The 21559-nt window shown below is 34.1% G+C and overlaps 1 protein-coding gene across 2 annotated transcripts; it reads left to right on the top strand.

The window, feature by feature from the left end:
• On the top strand, positions 12565–17167 carry LOC109714347 (probable pectate lyase 18). Of its 2 annotated transcripts, XM_020238932.1 has the most exons (7): positions 12565–12750; positions 12871–12945; positions 13854–13922; positions 15363–16035; positions 16119–16222; positions 16310–16448; positions 16591–17167. In XM_020238932.1, the coding sequence occupies exons 1-7, from the start codon at positions 12626–12628 to the stop codon at positions 16810–16812; spliced, it is 1407 nt and encodes a 468-aa protein (XP_020094521.1). In that variant the 5' UTR covers positions 12565–12625; the 3' UTR covers positions 16813–17167. The 2 variants fall into 2 exon arrangements, with proteins under 2 accessions (XP_020094521.1, XP_020094522.1); XM_020238933.1 differs by lacking the exon at positions 12871–12945.

Below are 21559 nucleotides of genomic sequence, written 5' to 3'. Positions count from 1 at the left end.
TTAAATTGGTGCATTAGTATAGTATACATTGGCCTATGTGTTACTCAATGAAATGCTATTTGTATGGTGTTTTAGGAGAATCAATATATTAATCTCCAAACATGCATTTCTATTTTATCTCAAGAACGAAATGTTTTAAGCTAAAGATCGATTCTCCTTTTGAGACTCAAAAGTCTAAATTTAGCTTCCAGCCACAATGTAAATTTTCTTCTTTTCTATTTGGTAAAGCTATATATATAGAACAAGGTTACTATACTATTAATAGCACGAAATCATTGGTGCTATTAGGTTTTCGGCCCCTTTGATGAAGGAATGTGTTATTAAGATGATAGTGATGCCCTAGGTTTGAGTGGATGGTTAATTGAATAGTATAATCTAACATGTGGAAATGATCAAATAAAGGGTAGATAAAACGGCGAAAAATTTGATATCAACAAGCGCTTGATGCCATTAATGGCATAGTAGTCGGACTCTCTCTTTCTATATATATATATAACACACGAAGTGGCTGCAGTTGAAAAAGAAAATATATATGTTATGCCAAAAGAGCAGTAGGTGCTTAGTTTATTATTTCGAGTAAAAAAAAAAAAAGGAAAGGAAAAAGATCTATTCTGAGAATCAAAAGTAAAAAAGTTAATTAACAAGAGTTTACTATTGTTGTAGAAAATTAAAATGAGCTTCTACTTCTTCGAAGCTATAGATAATATCGAGATTTGTTCTTTTTTCCTCAAGAAAATATTTCACGTGCTTCTTTAAGCAGCTATTCGCAAATAATATTTTTGCAGAAGCTCCAAACTGGTAAAATATATAGGTCAAAATTAAGGATATTTTGTGTGCATGCCTTATTAAAGAAGTTGCCAACACAATCGATTTTGTTATTAATCAATTAAGTTGAAAAGTGATGACCTTGTTAGTATGCATGTGCACTATATATTTTAGTGAATTGAGGCTGAGAATTAAACAACAAAGAAGAGAGAGAGAGAGAGAGAGAGAGAGAGAGAGAGAGAGAGAGAGAGAGAGAGAATGTGCACTATATATTTTAGTGAATTGAGGCTGAGAATTAAACAACGAAGGAGAGAGAGAGAGAGAGAGAGAGAGAGAGAGAGAGGGGGGGGGCTAAGGAAAAAAAAAGGCAATTACTTATAGAGTCCGGCAATTACTTATATAGAGTCCGGCTAGGATACTATCGATAGCACAAAAAATTATTGAGCTTTCCATCGTTAGATTTAACTTTTAGATTATTTTTATCCGTTAGATTATACTATTAAACCAACCACCCACTCAACCCTAAGGACCCATTTGAATTTTTTTTTTTTTTTTAACTTTGGTAGAAATTTAATCGGAATTTAATCCGAAATAACTTAACGGTACTAACAGTAGGAGTATTTTTGAATAGCAGAGAAAAATAAGAGAGCTATATTTGAAACAAAAAAAAAAGTAAGTATATATCATATATTTTAAAAATTTTGAGAGGTACATACGTAAGTAATTATTCCAAAAATAATATATTAAAGATCTTTATATTTTTGTTTTCTTTTTGGAGATAAAGGTCAAAGAATCGATTTAAAAAAATTGCTTGTTCAACATTACTATTTGTTGACACACACATACACATTCAAAAGTTATAAACAGCGCCGTACAAATTGAACGTTTCACTTAACTTAATATTAATTCAACTAATTCTACAACTAGTTAAAATTCTCAAAAAGATGAAACTTTACACGTCCCTTAATTAAGTAAAATATTTTATGCTCGTACATATATTATATAGTTGTTGGTTTAAATGGGTTAGCATCTTACTCTATGGCAGGAGGTCATATTGGGCTCAGTCATATTCGAAGTAGCGTGAGGCTGACTGGGCCGAGTCATATATTCGAAGTAGCGTGAGGCTGGTTGGGCTGAGTCACAATCGAGAGTTCGAGACCCGTATAGGTACTATATCTGTACGCTTTAAGTGAATTGGTTGCGTATTTCTAACAACTCGAGCCTTTGGAATTAATAGTTAGCGCCAACGATCCGACAATAATGATTACTTTTCCATACTTAATTACTGCAAAGTTAAAGCTAAATGCTTTTGTTGTATGTAGTTGTTACTATGCTAGCTACAATTAAAATTATATGTAAATCTAAATGTTGTATTTGATTTAATGTATTTAGATAAAACTGTTCCAGTTGGAATTGCATGAAGAGGATCAATTGCAGCAATAGGAATAACGCTCAAATTATTCACATTTTTAGTCACAACAAGTGAAGAGAGGTATTATAAATAAGAGATTAGTTTATCTTACCTAAACATCTTTTAAACAAAACTTATTTTTCCCTCTACATTGGGGGTTACTCCCATTATATTTGTAAAAATGGTTTTCAACTGCATGCAATTAAAAAAAATTTATTTATAACTGTAGTACTTTCTAATGGATCAAAATAAAGAAGACGCATATAATGTGGCAATTGTATTTTTAATTGTATGCATATTCAAGTGGTATAGCACTTCTAGACCCGCAGACTTACTGGCATTCGGCTTTGGTACCAAATGAACAATTTGACCTGTTAGCAATAATAATTTATTTGGCTAAAGCCACCGTTCTAAAGTATTTAATTCTAGTTTTTTACTATTAGGATTTTTGATCTTAATAAACCCAAATATGGTTCGTTTTCTAACTGATATGAGACTATTAAGGCGTTATAATTAATGCGTAGCATAAATATATACTCTCTTTTTTTTTCCCCTCTTTTTCTATGGTATACTCATATTATTTATGAGTGTTGGATTCAATATGCAAATTTGGATTTGGACACAAGCTAACCACCAAATCGTACAAAGTTAGTTGGATCATAATTCATAATAATTCATAACACACACAGCGCGCGCGCGCGCGCGCACACACACACACACATATATATATATATATATATTATATATAATTATATAGTCCGGCTATATCCTATTAATAGGATGGGGACCATTGTCCTATCAAGTCGTTTGATCATGACTCAGAACTTTCAAATTGATGAATCCGCACCGTGAATTGATGCTAACAATTTAGGAAATTTTAGAAACGCAAATTTTGTAATATTTCAAATTATTATCAATTCCATCTTAATGAGTCACAAATACGGTCATAATATGACCATAACTGCTTAGAATATAGGTTAGACTTTCTCCAATCATAATCAGGAGTTATATCAAACTTATTTAAATATTATGAAAGAATTTTCCTATCAAAAATCAAGCAATTTGGATTTTCTACACCTTAAACATAGGAAAGCGCTCATATAGGCCGTCAAAAATTGTCGATTTTACGACACTTTGATCACCATGTAAATAATTTTTAAAATTTATGAAATTTAGTTTCTAGATATTTCAAATACTCTAGATCAACTTCAATGGCTCCGATCATCAATTCGGAATCTCTATCTTTAAGAACAATTTGATAGGACAAGTGCTCCAATCCTATTAATAGGATAGTAGCCTTAGCATATATATATATATATATATATATATATATATATATATATATATATATAGCTTTTTAGAGGGCACCATTTTGACCATGCATGCACGTCGCACCTAACGCCTAGGACTTAACGAGGTTCTCACCACACACACACAAACACACCCCTCCAAAGAGAGGTGGTTGGAATGTTAAATAAGGTACATAATCAGTGAAGCGGGTAGCTCGCTATCTATTTCTTAAAAAAAAAAAAGTACATAATCATGATTGATCGTTTAACCGTTTTGAGAGTTATTTATTTAATTTTTTTATAGAAATTAGATTTCGATTCTCATTTTATTCTGGTATGAAAATGATCCAATTCATTTATACTTTAATTCGACTTTAAATTTTGAATTGACTCATCGTAGAGTACATCATTTAAAATTTTCTTTCACAAACACCTCTCTCGATCCCCTACATTAATCATTTTCCTCCATTTTAATCAAAACGCTCTTTCAAAATTTTAGATGTCTCAATTAATTATCCATTTTGATTTTTATTTCAATAATGAATACAATATTTTTAAATATTTTATCAGTCCTTTTCTCATTCCTGCTCCAATCGTGAACTAAACATGTCCTAATAGTCTAGGTGATTAGAGAACTCGCTCTCACGTTTGTTTAGATTATGCACTTCGTCCAAATTTTTTAGAAACAAACTTAGCAAGAAATGTGAAGAAACTATGCTTTGAACTTAAAACCTGAAATATATCAACATTAAGCCTTTAGCCAATTGCGCTAGATACAGTCACTGAATCAAAATATTTTTATATATAGGTTCAAAATGTAGATACAAATTAAATAAAACTAAATTTTCTACTTTGATTTTATATCAAAGAATGTAAAATAATCAATCGTCTATTTTGAAAATTTTCAGTTATCAGAAAATAATGCTTTTAATTTGTATTTATGTTCAACAAAAAGAGAGGCGGTTGTTAAATTAAATAAGACTATGCTCAATGTTACTTAAGAAGCTTTCAATTTTGATATTATATTAAATAAATAAATATGAATTAATCGCTTATATTCTATTTTTAATTTATTTAATATTTATAAGAGAGAGTAATTGAGGTGGGATAGTTCGCCACGTGGCGTGTGGTTTGGGAAAAAAAAATAAAAAAACAAAAAAGAGAAAGGCCGTACCACGTGTCATTACGAGAGTGAAACTTGCGTTGACCGTTGACTATCTGTCCAATTCAGCCTAATTCAATTCAATCCAAATCCATTATTTTTAAAAACTCTTCTAAAAATTAAGCTTAGCTTTTTTTTAAAAAATTTTTTTTAGAGAAAAGTAACGTGCTATTGCTACACGCTTTGTTTATTTTTTTAGAAATAAATTTAGCTGAAAATGTGAAATAAAAAATAAGCTTATTTGTATGCCTTTCTTTTAGATCTTTAGATGTCGGAATATGATATTCAATAATAATTTTTTTATATTACAAGCTAAAAATCTAATTTTGATTCTTAATTAAAAGATTTTGACGTTTATAATTCGATAGAATAATATATTTTATATATGAGGTGATTTATCTTATCTGAAAAAATAATAATTGATAGGCACATTTAATCACACTCCTAATTTACAAAATAAGATGTTCTTGGATCTAAATGGGACCTTAAAAGGGATCGATTGATGGTTTTACCGATTTGTAATATTTTAGAAATTCCCTATATAAGGCCCATGATAAATGGAGATAATTGAAGCAAATATTTAAATGTGAATTTTAAGTTGTTTGGAAATAACTATCTAATTTTTAAAAATTTTGTTTTACTACCTAACCTTTTATTTTATTTAATTTTAGTTTTTTATTAATTGTGAAAAATTATTGCGTACACCGTATCTTTAAATGGTCATTCATTTTATCTGATTGTCTGATCTCTACTGTCAAATAAATTATAATTTTTTCAGGTAAAGATCAAGCGTTCGGATTAACGACGTAAGGTGCATTGAAAAATAATCAATTATGTTTAAGTAGACAAACCAAACTATTTGAAATGTTAAATAGTAAAAACAACAAAATTTTTTAAAAATTAAACAATCACTTTTAAATGATCCACACAAGTTTAGGTCAACTCTATCCAATTTCACCAATAATAATAATAATAGTAGTAATAATAATAATAATAATTCCTTGGGGGCAATACATGTGGGCATGTTGACCTTTGTAGTAGATGTAGTAGTTATGGATATATATAGATAATATAGAAGGATTTTATTATGTTGCCACCAATAAGAGGTGCGCATCAATCCATGCATGATGAGCGCCAGTGAATGGGTGGAGAGTTGTTTTAGCAACCAAATTCCAAGGGAGAAAAAAACAAAATAAAATAATCAAAGCCGCGAAACTTCAGCCGAGAGCTCCCTAATGATATTTCGTTGGGAATTCTGATCTGCTGCCATTTGTAGGGACTGAAATACAGATGAAACTTAAGTTGAGAGCTCCCTAATGATATTTCGTCGGAAACCCTGATCTGCTGCATTTGTAGGGTGTTTTTTAATACTAAAATTCAAAAGTATTTTATATTCTAAAGGAAATGATTATAATAGTCAGATAAAGATAAAAATGACATGAGGCGACGGATTAATGTGGTTCCTTAATGAGTTATTGTTTGGAAGTTTCTCACTGAATTTTTTTTTTTTTTTTCCGGCCCAAAATATAGTACAATGCGAATAGTATTTGTTATGAGCCTTTTAAATTTCGGTGTACCTAAGATTTATTATTTGGTGATGATAATTGTATAGATTCAAGGCACTTTGGATACTATTAATTATGCTCTAAAATGCAAGGAAAACTTCAATATAATAATGAGGCACATGTAAAAGAGTCCATGATCCCTATCCAAGTAGTACTTTTCAAAACAATCAAATGAGTAGCCTTTTTTTTTAATTTAAAAGATACTTTGTTTAAAGGTTTATTTTGAAGGTACAAGTTAAATTAAGGGCATCCTACGACCACTATGGAACAATCTATTATAATTAAGTTGCTCTTCATAGAACTCTCGTGCCTTAGGAAATATTTTAAAGTATACGTATTAATAACGGTTATTATTAATTTATATTTGGAGTATGAGATACGTACACTGTACACAGTGTTTTTCTGCACGATTCAATAAAGTATACTGTATCGCATATTCCAACACAACCACTATCGTCCAAGCGAAGTAGTGGTGAACTCAAAAGCCAAGAAAATGAAAATCAATGCGCACGGATATTAAAGCAGGGTTCTAGATTTATAATATTTAACTTATCGCGCGAATATTTGAGAGTTAGGAGGCCAATTATTAAGGACTAGTATATTTTTATTAATGGACTTTATTGCGTATGAAAATAAAAATACCTCATAATTCATAATACTTTAGTATTCCTACCATTTGCAAAATTATAATAATTTTACTATATATATATATATATATTTTACTAGCACTTTTTATAACTATATATTCAACTTATGTTGAACAGTAATAGTTTCTATAAAAAAATATAGAGAATTATCAATATTACAAATGATGAACCAAACAGACCCTTATTTTAAAATAATTTATATGGTGGTCTTTGTGGGGTTATAAGCGCTAATCAACTATCCCAAAAGTACGTGTCGATAAGAAGGGCTCAGTCACAACACTTATGAGCTTCGATCTGACTCAATCGACCTGGACATTAGGTCAATTATTAGGTCTCTTGCCGTTAAGTCTATTATAGACTGTAGCTCCACTCAATTTTCTGGACTCATCCAACTTAACTCATTAATCTTCAATTCTGTGCCTATTGTCAAAGTATAAAAAATTAAACTTGTTGTAACCAATAATGGATAGGTTTTTTTTTTTTTTTTTTTTTTGAGAGATAGGTAGCACGCTACCTGCTTCGTTTTATTTCATTTAGAAATAAACTTAGCTAGAAATGTGAATTAATTAGGATTCGAACTTAGGTCTCGGATACCAACCATCAAACCCTTTACCACTTGCTCTAGGGACGGTCGGTAACCAATAATAGATAGTTAACTAATAACAGTTTCCACAGCTGTGTGTTTGGTAACTTAAACCTAACGCAAGCAATATTTTCCACGCTACAATCTTGCCGGGGTCCTGCCATTTATTGTGGGAGGTTGGTTGAATCTAAAACCTAAAACACTTTTAGGGCTCGCGAGGACATAAAGCCATTATTGGTTTTGGAGAACTTTAGAACCATAATTAATTGTTGCCTGGTTAATTAGGTATAGCATCATTATCTTGACTTTAATAAAAGGTTATTATTATTATTATTATTATTATTATAACTTTTGATCTAAGGTAAATGTAATTTTAGTTAGTTCTTGTGCTATTTGAGAAGCGAAGTAAAAGTTAAATGATAAGCAAGTTATGCATGCCGCGAAGAGATTGAGATTATTAATTCTAGTTGCGATGACACAAGTTAAGAGAATTCGAGCGTGATAAATTAAAGAAGCTCAGATACTAATTAACATCCTGTTTGGAGGTGTAGGATGTTAAGTTTTTTGGGTTGAATTTGAGTTCTCTAATTTTTATTTATTTATTATTTTTTGCTGTGTTCTAGTTGTGATTATAATTAATGTGAAGTTGTTTGTGAAATATTATAACCGTATCCAGAATCTGGATTTAATTTGTGCCATGCATTAGTTACGATTTACGTAAATTTTGTATGATTCTGATCAAACAAGTATAACTATGCTTACAAATAATTCTGTAATTCACAAGTACATAATCATGTATTAATGACCGAATTTATTCTTAAACTTCGTAACTTTTGAACAAGTGTGTGTATATATATATATATCAAATAAAATATATTCACCTAATTAGCAAGCTAGCTATAAAAAATTTGTAGAGAAGTTGTAGAACATTTACAAGCATTACGCATAACCGCGTGCATAAAAATGTGCGTGAATGAAGGTTACGGTGTCTTATGATACACTCATGCATGTATATATGCATGCGCCAAAGGTGATGATCATTGCATATAAAACTCAGTAATTGTAGTTGAGTAATTGTTTAAGAGCGTGCCCATGCATGATTTGTGCATGAAACATGGGTCTCTATATACTTAGCTTCAAAATGAATTAATCAACGATTAGGGCACATTTTTATAAAAAAATGATTAGAATAAATTGCACTTTATTTGGTTCCTCAAACTACGAGGAGGGTGACGTTTTGATCCTCAAAATTTTAATTTTGTTGTAATTTTTGGCTTGGACTTTAAAAATTTTTACAATTAAGTCCAACAATATAATTTAGTTAAGCGAACAATGAAGTGTCACTCATGTAGTAATGACACGGTAGTGTTAATTGTGATTGATAATACGGTATTGACTAAGAAGCTAGATCATTGCTATATCAGCGATATATACATGATCATTCAATCGACGAAATTATTTGCAATCAGAAATTACAAGAGATTAAAGAGTAAACTCTAATTTGCCACCCTATGGTTTAGTTTATTTTTACTTTGCCACCGAATAGTTCAAAAAGTTGTACTTAACTATCTTATGGTTTAGCTCATTTTTCTTTGCCATGTTTTAACTGCCTACAGTTATCAAAAAATTTACTTTGCTATCCTATTTGATAGTAAATTTTTTTAGATAAAAATGGAAATAAAATCACAGAAGAGTTAATTGTAATTTTTTGAATCAGATGGTAGGAAAGTGAAAATGATCTAAATCATTGAAGTTTACTCTAAATTAAAAGAGTTTTGTTAGAATGCTATCAGTAGTAAACGAGCCGTTTTACTACCTATTTGTTTTCGATGATAGAGCTTCCAAATTGACGATCGGCTTCGTTGAACATGATCTATACCACTTGAAGTGTTTAGAAATCAAATTTCAAATCTTTCCGACATCATTTGCCTAATGATCAAAGGGTTTCAAAATTTGTAATTTTAATGGTCGATAAGAGACGTTTTCTCGTTTAACGGCATAAGGATATTCAAATCAATTGAATTTTTATTAGAAAATTCTTTAAACTATTTAAAACAAGATCTATACTCTTGATCTTGATTACAAGACTCCTATCATCATTTTTTAAAGAATATTCATTTTCAGTCATTCATTTTTCTGTTCATTTGATGGATAAAAGAACAATATCGAAAGTGCGTGAAATTTGATTTCTAGATAGTTTAAATGGTTTAGATCATATTTAACGGAGCCGATCGTCAATTTGGAAGCTCTATCATCGAAAACAAATCGGTAGTAAAACGACTCGTTTACTATCGATAGTATTCTATCTCAACTCAAATTGAAATATATTAAAATATATATGAACCCACATCTTAGTGTACATGAGAACCAAAAGTGTAACATCGTCATAAAATTCTAGGAGTACATAATCTAGACGTATCTTATCACGTACACATAAATGTACGAGTATTAAAACAGTAATGAAAGGTTGATCAGACCATCTTTTCATAGAAGTGTTCTCTATATAATTTTTGTTCATATTTACGTTGCATCTGCAGGTAGATCGAGAATGACTTGTTGTGTTGTATGAATTTGTCTACTACAAAGGTGCATAGTTAGACAATGTGAACTGAACCATCACATTGTCATTTTGAGGCAAATTGATCATCTAAGTTCCATAATTGATCAAGGGCCAAGTTAAGTGTATTGTGACAAAGATTCAGAAAAAGTTTGATCTGCCTCCATCAATTTTGAGTCGATTTTTTGAAATTGGCTTCGATCGACAAGTGCCGATTTTTTGAAATTGGTTCGACAAGTCGAGTCTGAGTAAACTTTTGGGCTTTGTTTACTATTAGTGAAACCATAGCTAAAAAACACGGAGATCAAAACTATCGCAGAATTTAGAGGTAAAAATCGTGGGCGGGGTTGTTTCTGCATTTCGAATTGCATCTGAATTCGAATCATTCTAATTTCTAGTTATCGTAGGTTTTCGATCATCTTGTGTTTGTGGTCATTAATTCAATTTGGTTATCTCAGGTTCAACTCACATCTTTGGGTTTTACATTATTTGGATCATTCCAATTTCGGCTTGCTTTTGATTTTATGTACAAAGAACGGCGTAAGTTAGAATGCGAATCGCTTCATAATCTTGGAACAAGTTTTAGAGCTTTTTAAATAAAATTTTCGAGCATTGATAACTAATGCAAAAAGTTTCAATTGAATCAAATTTAGTTATAATTAGTAGAATTATCTTTTTCGATCTTGATTCTCATAGCAAAGTTTATGCCATACATTTTGTTAATGGAGATAGGCACTTTTTTCTAGTTGTACAAAACAAATGCAACCCAAATTGTAAGTAATAAACTAATCCTGTATTAGGTCATGTTTGAGAATACATAAACTGCTAAGTTTCTCGCACATTTCATAGCATCTTCATAAGTCGTTTTCCTACCATGAGCAGGGCCGGCAAACTAGCGAGCCATGCAGCTTTTGTTCAGCTCGAAATGAGCTCAAAATTGATTGCTCGTTTAATAAACGAGCCGAACACGAGCTGGGATCACCTCGCTCGTGTTCAGCTCCAAATAGCTCGAATATATAATATATATGTGTGTGTGTGTGTGTTATACAATTTTTTATTATTTGAATTTTAGGCCAATCCAAATATAAAGAGGTTTATTCTTTATGAATTTTAATAATTTGGTTAATATTGTAATTTTCTAGTTTTTTTTCAAAATTTTTATTTAATAATAAGGCTGATAATTTAACTTACTGTTCGTAAGTCAGCTTGTGTTCGACTCGTTAATAAACAAACCGAATACAAGCTGAATTTTTTAACTTGATATTTTAACAAACTAGCTCTTAGTCGGCTCATTTATTAACAGTCCTAGTGCCTATCTACTGTCACGGACTACACGAGTTCATCCACAAGTTATCCATAACAAAACAGTCCCTAATTACATTTTTTTATTTTCATGTAAAACAAGTTAGTGATTAGTAAAATACAATTTTAAGATGCAATTAATTCATTTATTCTCTGACCAACAAGGCAAATCTTTGGAAACACCCGGTTCATGATGAAGGGCAAAATCGTCGTATCGCCCCTGCATTCATGCAGTGGCGTCCGAGGCACGCGTGACGGCCGTGCGATGATGTGCTCATCATCCATCCTCCGCCCCATTAACACATCCCACCCTCCCCATTCATGCTACAACCGTTTTTTTTTTTTTTTTTTAATTCAACCCAAAATTCCCTCCTCAATCCCCTAATCCATTGAGAAAAATATTATCTGGACCTGGTCCACCGAGCCATAATTAACTGCGTTCACTATTTCTTAAAATCTAATTCTAATACCCCTATAAATATTTTTGAGATAAAATTATAATAGCAAGTCATCTGGACACCATTTATCGTGGCTAAAAATAAAACGAATATAACTGGATTTACTAATTTGATTTTAAACTTAGTTGATTTTGAAAATTACTCAATGTTAAAAAGTATATAAAAATAACATTCTCTGATATTTTGATTGGATCACAAAAATCATATCTAACAATATGTCATTATTTACAAAAAAAATAAAATAAAATGTTATAATCTTTGTCCTTTTTTTTGGCACTTTCTCTTTTTGTGTAATGATGCATAATAATGTTGATCCCATGTACCCTTTTGGAATTTCACTCATTTTTTAAATCTTAAAATTATTCTATAAATCCGGTCGTATTATTGTCGTTATTATTATATTACGCAAATCGGAGGTAATTGAGTGGTCTAACGGTGACGTGGTGGACAAGGTTCACCTAACGAGCTCTACCGAATCCACCCGGCTCTAGTGGGCCCCACCCGTCATTAGCCCGGCGTTAAAAACGTTCGTTAGCACGTCACGCGACTGGGGTGGGCCCGCCGCACGCGACAGCCGACACCGCTCGCACGTGCCTGTCGCTAACGGAGGCGGTTAGTTCGGGTTTCACCCGCAACAGCTCCCCCGCCCGCTTTTTCATGTTCACAATTTCACCCCCCTAGTCAAAATAACTCGGCGCGGAATTAATCGCCCCGAGGAGAACAACCCTCTATAAATCACCGCTACCCTCGGCGCTTTTTTCTTTAACACCTCACCTCCCCTCCCCCTCTTTCTTTGTACAAAATTTTAAGCCCTCTCTCTCTCTCTAGAGAGAGAGCGAGAGAGAGAGAGAGAGCTAAAGAGAGAAAGAGAGACTCACCGGAAACAATGGCGGCGGAGGCGGCGGAGCGGCGGCGGAGGTGGCTACCGTTGGCGATCGTCGGAGTACTCCTCGTGCTCATCGGCGGCGGAGGAATCGGGTGGATCGGGGCCGATAAGCTCGCCGTGTCGAGGTACGTACCCGAAATGTCCCACATGTGAGTAATGTGGCTTCTCCTGAAGCCCTACGAGGGGTTTGGGGGAGATTCTAGGGTTTCTAGGGCTTGATCTTGGGTTTTTTTTCTTGGATCTAGGGTTATTAGGGGAGGAGCGGGTTCGAGGAGGAGCCTCCGAGAGGCGGCGCCATTAACGGCCGCGGCGGCGGAGAGGTTAGTGTAGTAGCTGTATAGAGCTTTTCTATTTGGACGGTGGATTTGAGCCGATCTTTTCTCGTAAGGGGAGATCCCGGCCGTTGATTTTGCTTTATCGGATGGGCTGTGTGAGCTCGGATTGGATTATAGCCGTCCAGATCGGGGGAGATCACATCTCCGCCGTTGAATTCGTTGCGTTCGTTTTGTTAGTTTCCCTTCGCTTTCTAATTTCGCTTTCTCCGCCACTCTCGAATGGGTAATTCGTTGGAGGGCATTTCGGTCATTTCAAGTCCACCGCACTACCCAAGGTCAATCAACACAAGATCATCTTCGTGGACCAAGTCTACGAACTCATCCGTGGACCGCCATATTTTTGTCAATAAAAAAATTTGGAATCTGCACCACTGACAAGTAACAAATATTTAAATATTACATTTTTAAAATTCAAAACTTATTATTTTCCTTCCAAACGATGTAAAATAATACTTAGAAAAAATTGGTCCACGGATGACGTGGCGAGCGCGGTTCACGTAACATTTCTCGGATAAAAAGACGCGGGAGAAATTTCCCTCGCCTCGGCGCTGTTTCCAAGAAAAACAGGAAAAAAACGCAATCTAGTATTTATGCGACCGACCACCTCGAGCGGTGTAAATTGTCCCGAGAATTAGGAATTATATATCCGGTAATTTTATTTTAATTATTTTATAATCTAAAATTAATATTTAATTATTTAATTATTAATTTTTTTATTGCAAGAATTTATCATTTATAATTAAATATGATGGTTGTAAAATATAGGATAATATATTTTTTTCTATACTGTTTAACAATAAATAAAATAAAAAAAAATCATACAACGTTACAAAATCACATGAGTAGGGGTAAAATTGTCATTTGGTCTAACTATGCATTTCCTTTTCCACTAGGGTGGTGCGCAATGCTGCAGTGTCCGGCGCTGTGGAGGATCCGGAAGTGGTGGTCTCCCAAGTCCACATGTAACTCGCCCTCTTTCTTTTTTCAATTACTTTATCTCTGTAAAAGTGCATAAAATTAATTTGAATATACGTCATTTTAATTTAACTATCTAATTTTTTAAAATTTTGATTCTTATATCCAGTCCTTCAATTTATTTGATTCAAGTTATTTGATAGCTTTTCGGATATAAAATTTTTAAAAAACTAATTACTTTGATAAAATTATAGTCATGTGAATTGTGTAACATACAAACTAAATTTATAAATATAATAGCTAAAAAATTACTAACTGACTCAAATTAAATAAATTTAAATATTAGATATTAAAATCGAAATGAGCAATAGCTGAGGTATGTTTTTCATACATTTTTGCTTTTTATCTTTGCTCGGAACAACTATCTATTCCTTAGAAACTTTGATTTTACTAATATAGAGCTATTAAATTAACAAAGTTTTCAATTCAATTATCTGAAATAAATCAATTTTAGATATTACAACTTAAAAATGTATTAATATTAAAATAAATAAAGAAAGTTGAGGTTGTATTTTAGATTGTCACTTGTATTGATATGATATAATTTGGACGTAGATTCAAATGCATGCAGTAGTTGGAAACTGCCTCATTTAACTGTAACTACTGTAAATCAAACCTTTCTTTTTTTTTTTTTGTTTTGTTTTGTTTTGTTTTGTTTTATTATTTTTTTGGCTCAGTAACAGAAAAACATAGAGCCCACATGATGGAGAGGTTTTTGTACATTTTTACCTATTTAATTTGGTTGGTGGGGCGGGTTTGTCCTTTGCATAAAATCTGTCCCAGCAGGAATGAAAATTGCTCTGCCCTTTGCTTCGTCCTGTTTTCGCAAGTTCCGTTGTTTTCACCTAGCACATGAGTTCCAATCTTCCACAGCAAATCTTATTGGAAAATAGAAAATATAAAACGACAAAATATTTTAATTTATTATTTATTTTCCCAGACTTAATTAATATATTTCATGCAAAAATAAATAATTAGTTTAAATTTTGTTGAGAAGAAGGCATTAGAAAGATGAATTAAGCTACAGGGATGAGACAGCAGTAGTCCTCAAACAGAACGAAGAAAAAAAAAAAAACAGTTTACATGAGTTGCTTGTGAGTCAGTTCGATTATGTTTGGCTCGAAATAAGCTCGAGATCGAATTGTTTGTTTAGTTAACTAGCCAGACGCAAGTCAAAATTTTTAACTTGTTTAATAAACAAGCCGAGTACGAGTTGGGATGATTAACTCGCTTATGTTTGGTTCGATATCCCGAATACATATAATTTATATTTATATATATAAATAAATAATTATATATATAATATATATAAAAAAAAATATTTATATATAAAGTTTCAAATATTACAGGAAAATCAAATCAAATCAATAATTATTTTTATGTATGTCGGTAATGCTGCAATATTAATCACGGCCTTCTCTTCGCAGGTCGATCAACAACAGCACGGCGGCGGCGGCGGCGGCGGCGGGGGGTGGGCGGCGGTCGCTGGACTACCTGACGTCGTGCGGGACGGGGAACCCGATCGACGACTGCTGGCGGTGCGACCCGGAGTGGGAGTCGAACCGGCAGCGGCTGGCGGACTGCGCCATCGGGTTCGGGCGCAACGCGCTGGGCGGGAAGGGCGGCAGCCTGTACGTGGTGACGGACTCGGGCGACGACGACGCGGTGGACCCCAGGCCCGGCACGCTGCGGTACGCCGTGGTCCAGGACGACCCGCTGTGGATCGTGTTCGACCACGACATGACCATCACGCTCTCCCAGGAGCTCATCATGAACAGCTTCAAGACCCTCGACGGCCGCGGCGCCAACGTCCACATCGCCGGCGGCGCCTGCATCACCGTCCAATACGTGACCAACGTCATCATCCACGGCCTCAGCATCCACGACTGCAAGCCCACCGGCAACGCCATGGTGCGGAGCTCGCCCTCGCACTACGGCTGGCGCACCATGGCCGACGGCGACGGCGTCTCCATCTTCGGCGCCAGCCACATCTGGGTCGACCACTGCTCCCTCGCCAACTGCGCCGACGGCCTCATCGACGCCATCATGGGCTCCACCGCCATCACCATCTCCAACAACTACTTCACCAAGCACAACGAGGTAGCATACCATCTTTTAAGTGTCGAAAATTTTCGTTGTCGAATGAACTGGGCCAATTTATCGGCTTTGCTCGATCGACGCAGGTGATGTTGTTGGGCCACAGCGATTCTTATTCGGACGACAAGTCGATGCAGGTCACCATCGCCTTCAACCACTTCGGCGAAGGCCTCATCCAGAGGATGCCGAGGTACTTTTTCTTTCCCCCCCCCCTCTGACGAGTGAAAATGAAGGATTTGCTACTTATATATGTTGGTATGTATATATATGATTCCAGGTGCAGGCATGGTTACTTCCATGTGGTGAACAATGACTACACCCACTGGGAAATGTACGCGATCGGCGGGAGTGCGGAGCCGACCATCAACAGCCAGGGGAATCGATACCTCGCTCCTACCGACCCCTACGCTAAGGAGGTAATTAAGATCAACTCCAATCTTATTTCCCTTCAACGTCTGCACCGATCCAGCATACAATTTCTATTTCTTTTACCTAATGTACGTATGAACACATTCATGCATCGATCCTAAAATTTTAATGTCTAACCACACCGTGTAGGTGACGAAGAGGGTCAACACGGACGAGAGCGAATGGCAGAGCTGGAACTGGAGGTCAGAGGGGGACCTGCTCCTAAATGGAGCATTTTTCACCCCCTCCGGAGCCGGAGCCTCGTCGAGCTATTCGAGGGCGTCGAGCCTTGGTGCCAAGTCATCCTCGATGGTCGGCACCATGACTTCCGGAGCAGGCGCACTCTCCTGCAGCAAAGGCTCTCTCTGCTAGCTAACAACAAAATTCAGAGATCTATCTGAAAGAAGAAACAGTGTTACAGTCAAATTTTTCTTCGGTTTTTTTTTTCGTTTCCGTTTATACGGTCAATTATATCCGATGCTTATTCTCGACCTCCCCTTGCCTCCATTCCGGACTGTCCATTGGAGCAGGTGCGAAGCGTTGCTGATTCGTTGTTTCTCTCTCTCTCTCTCTGTTTCTTTTACATCCGACTTTGCGCGTCTTGAGATGAAGCTAGGGTTGCATATAATGTATTCTCCTGTTTTTGTTTTTTCTGTTCTTTTCTTTTTTGTGCTGTAATAGGTGATGAATAGTTTTCGTCAGTAAATGAAACAGTTTATATATGATATCCGCGTGTTTTGTCGCTCGCTGCATTTCCTTTTCCAGTTATTACCAAAAGATTTGATGGTTAAATGAGGCCCAGGGAATGTTAAGCAGGAGTGACATGAGCAAAGCTGTTTGAAGAGCACTAACAACATGTTAATTCAAAACACTTGCTTTCGGCTTCTCGCTGCAGCGTAAGCGCGCAGAAGCTCCAAAACTATTTCAAGCTTTCGTCTGCAGCAAGAAAATGCTGAGGCTTCTGCTTCTTAGAATTCGTCCCGAAAGCTGTGTCAAGTTGGCAACAGTAGTTTCGCCCGCATTTCGGCGGTATGAGATGTTTAAAGCTGTTGCAGGAAAATTTTAAAAATCTAACACACAAAAATCATACTTTTATCTCTGCTTTATCACTTGCTTCATAGTTCTGCAGCAGGGAGATTAGTTGAAGTTCCATCAGAAGATTGAGAACATAGCAGTATCCTTACTAATAGTGGTTAATTAGCAATTTTGCCGCATTTTTCGGGGTTGAAAAAAAAAAAAAATCCAAACAATCTGATGAATATTAATTGATCAGTTCTTCTCTGTACTCTGCAGCAGTGAAAAAGTTTTAACAGGCTTTTCTTCTTACAATACGGTTTTTGAATTTTTGATACCCCCCAAAAAAAAGGTACAGTTACTAAGATCTTATGGTAGATAATTTCTTTGAACAAGTATTTCTATCTCCCGGGAATTTTTTTATTTTTATGCTCCGGCGTTTGTGTTTAATTTGCTGCATTATAAATTCTACTTTGATTCATATTCTTCGTTTCTACGGTTTCTGCATGGTAAAATAGCTAGTGCTCTTAGCCTCCGTTTGGTTCGAGGTTAAGGAAAAAGTAGCTATTCCAGAAATAGAGTTAAGTTCAGGGTTAAAGTGGGGTTAAAGTTTTTTTGTGTTTGGTTGGGGGTTGAGTTGCAGAAAGCGAAAGCAGAAGCAGGGCCAAACAGCCAATTAGACACGGCCGAATCTTGCAGGGATGCCAACAATAAGCACAGCTAACACCCACATCCTTTGAAGGCTCTGCACCACCTAACAAATTGTCCTGCTCTTTGTTGCTGCTTTTTCTTCTTTCCCATTTATTACACTTCAGATCTGCAAGTGTACATCTAACAACTTCCTCATCAGCCTTAATAATTGCAAACTTTTACTAGCATCTAGCTGCATGTTGGCCCCATCATGTTTCTTTGATTTGTAGTTCTTTTACTACATAGGTGCTGAATCCGATTCTACTACTGCACACATAAATCACAGGCAAGGTGTAGGAAAAATGTTGGGAAAATACTATTTATGCCTGCTAAGATTAGATTAGGATTTTAACTTCAATTTAGATAACTACAAATCTAAAACAAATTTAACAATACCAACATGAGAAGATGAAATAGCAGGAGAAAACTGTAAAAGTAGAACTCAATTTATGAGAAATATTTAAAGGAAAGTAGAGAGAGAGAGAGAGATGATTCATAATCTGTTTGGAGAAATACCATTAATTACTTAGGTGCCTATTGCACTCCAACTTGATCCAATCTTGTGCCCTAAAATTAGGAATGGTTCTAGACATCTTGAAGAGAGCTTTTAAGAGGAAATTGACGGCTAGAAGTGATTTGGGATTCCGACGGACGGCGAAAATTGTTTCCTATTAGAATTGGGTTCTAATGTTTTAAACCTTTATAATTCATGTTTTTGAGTTCGTAGCGTCATTATAGATACCCTATAAGTAAATCACTGAGTGGCATTTTTAGAAAGTAATATCTTATCAGTTGTTTAATTAGCGAAAGTGAATATAAAAGTCACTTTGAAAAATTGAGTTGATATAGTCAGTTATAACTAAATCTCATGTTTTTTTTGACTCCAGCTCAAAATATTTCGAAGTCACCGAAAGCGGAGAGTACAGCTAAAAGATTATTCATTTAATTTGAACTATGATAACACTCTTGAACTTAAAATTTTAATGCATCAGGGGGCTCGTAACTCTCGTTAGCATATTTTATATACTTAATATAACTACAACTAAATTCAACTAAAGTAAATAATGGGTCTAAAATTTGTACCGGAAGAGCCATCGAATGGATAAAATAAGATAAACTGAAAAATTGGATGTCTAAAATTTTACCAATAATTTCTCACTGTGCCTCATTGCAGGTAAAAAATAATCTGATATATATTTGCACAAATCATAGTCACAGTTGTTAAGTTTTTTTGATTCCATTTTGTTTCGGGTGAGAAAGAACGACATTGTGACTTCGCCGAGCAAGTTTGATCTTTCATACGACAGTTTTTCCTTGTGGTTCTTTTTCGTTCACAATCTGCGAAGGAGCGGGATAGGGATGTCAATGGGTATAGATACCCGAAATTTTATTCGAATTCGAACCCGAATGAAACGGATATATCCGGTGGATATGGATATGGATTCAGATATGGATATCAAAAATAGAAACCCGACGGATATGGATTCGGATATGGATTTTGATTGTACCCGACCCGAACCCGAACCCGACCCGAACCCGAATTTATTTTGTATTATATATAATATATATATAGAAAAATGTGATGTCATATTTGAATTTGTATTTTAAAAATTTAGGTTTAATATAATATATTTTGAAATATTAAAAAAAGAAATAATTATTTCGGGTTCAAATTTTCGGGTTCGGGTTCCGGTTCGGGTTTCGGATTTTTGGTCGGGTTCGGGTTTGGATATGGATTTTTAAAATCCGTCGGGTTCGGGTTCGGGTCTCGGGTTTGGAGTCGGGTTCGGGTTCGGGTTCGGGTTTTTAAAAATCCGCCCCGAATCCAACCCGTTGACATTTCTAGAGCGGGATGTTTTCCGTCTATTTTCTTTTTCCTTCGCGGATGGAACCGGTACAGAAAATTAGGGTTAGGGTTAGGGTTCGGATTAGAATTAGAAGGAGACTTTTGTTGTAAGTGTGTATACAATTAAAGTAAATAATGAATCTAAAATTTGTACCAAAAGAGCCATAAAATTGTTTAAATAAAGAAAAATTTAAAAGTCAAAATCAAATTTTTTAAGATGTTAGATAGTTGAATCAAAATGGGCCAAAGTTCGGATCAGTTTTATAAAATTTTACTAATAATTTTTGTCGATGTTAATGTATTATTGGGCCATGGGCTAAGCCCATACAAAGTTGGGCCAAAAGGCCCGGAGATCTTGATTTGCATGGCCTAAGATAAAATGGTCTTTATACTATTTCCATATGGCAATTGGAATTTCTACTCTTTTTTTTATTTTTTTTTATTTTTATTTCTGGAGCAATACTATCTGTACGCCTATACAATAAATGTAAAAGTTGCATCTGAGACTTTTTGCGGCCAATATTCACTTACTTACTTGTTTTATCAATTTTTTCTTTTTTAACTAAATTTCAAAGAGATTTTGTGAACTCATAGATCAAAACGTGTGAGATTTACACTTCTATAAAAAATGTATGGATAGCATTTTTCATATTTATAGAACAACTTGATCACCTGCTTTTACGTATTATAAACTAAGATCATAAGGCTGTAAAAACAAAATAGTATTTAAACTATGATTTTTGATTATTACAAATTAAACTTTTATTTAAAATATTTAAAGTGAGACAAAATAAGCGAATTATTTTATGGCAGAAAGCTAGGTCTCGTTTGGTGTCGTTGTTATATTTTTCATTTTTTTAAAAAAAATAATTTTATATAATTTATTGTTATAGTTGATTAGCTTACAATGCATCATATATAATAATTTATTTAAAAAACTTTGGATGTAAAGAAAAGTTATTTTCACGCTTTTATTTTTGTGTCAAGTAAAGATATTGAATGAAAGGGTTGTAAGCAATATACTGCTCACTTCTATATTTTTTGATATAGAAAATTTTATTTTAAAAAATAAAGAAAAATAAACACCATACCAAAAAATAGTCATTTTACATAAAAGTTATATCTTTTATAATATTTAATAGAATAAAATAATTAAATTAAAAAATTTAGGAGATACTAGAGGAGCTGGGCATTATAAGTATTTTGATAACCATTAGTTAGGTTAAATTAAAAAATTATGTCTTTTAATTTTTTTTTATATGTTTAAGTTTGGAAACCATTCGTTACATCTTCTTTTGTTAGTTTTGGAATATATTCACGCATTTATTTTTTTATTTCTTTGTAAGAAACTTATCTAAGGATTTTTTCTTAAAATACAAAAAAAAAAAATCCAAAGTTTTCATGCAATATATGTAGATTATACACTATTGTATACAAAATTCCAGATCAATACAAAATATGTAATATATTATTATATAGATCTTAATTTGTTTTTAGATATCGATTGCTAATTCTGACGATTTCAATATAATTTTCAATTTATTCAAACATGTTTAACATATTTAATTT

The sequence above is a fragment of the Ananas comosus genome, linkage group 8 (genome assembly GCF_001540865.1).
Source record: "Ananas comosus cultivar F153 linkage group 8, ASM154086v1, whole genome shotgun sequence".
Taxonomy (NCBI): domain Eukaryota; kingdom Viridiplantae; phylum Streptophyta; class Magnoliopsida; order Poales; family Bromeliaceae; genus Ananas; species Ananas comosus.
The sequence above is the reverse complement of the archived record's forward strand: the minus strand, read 5'-3'. Positions and strand labels throughout refer to the sequence as shown.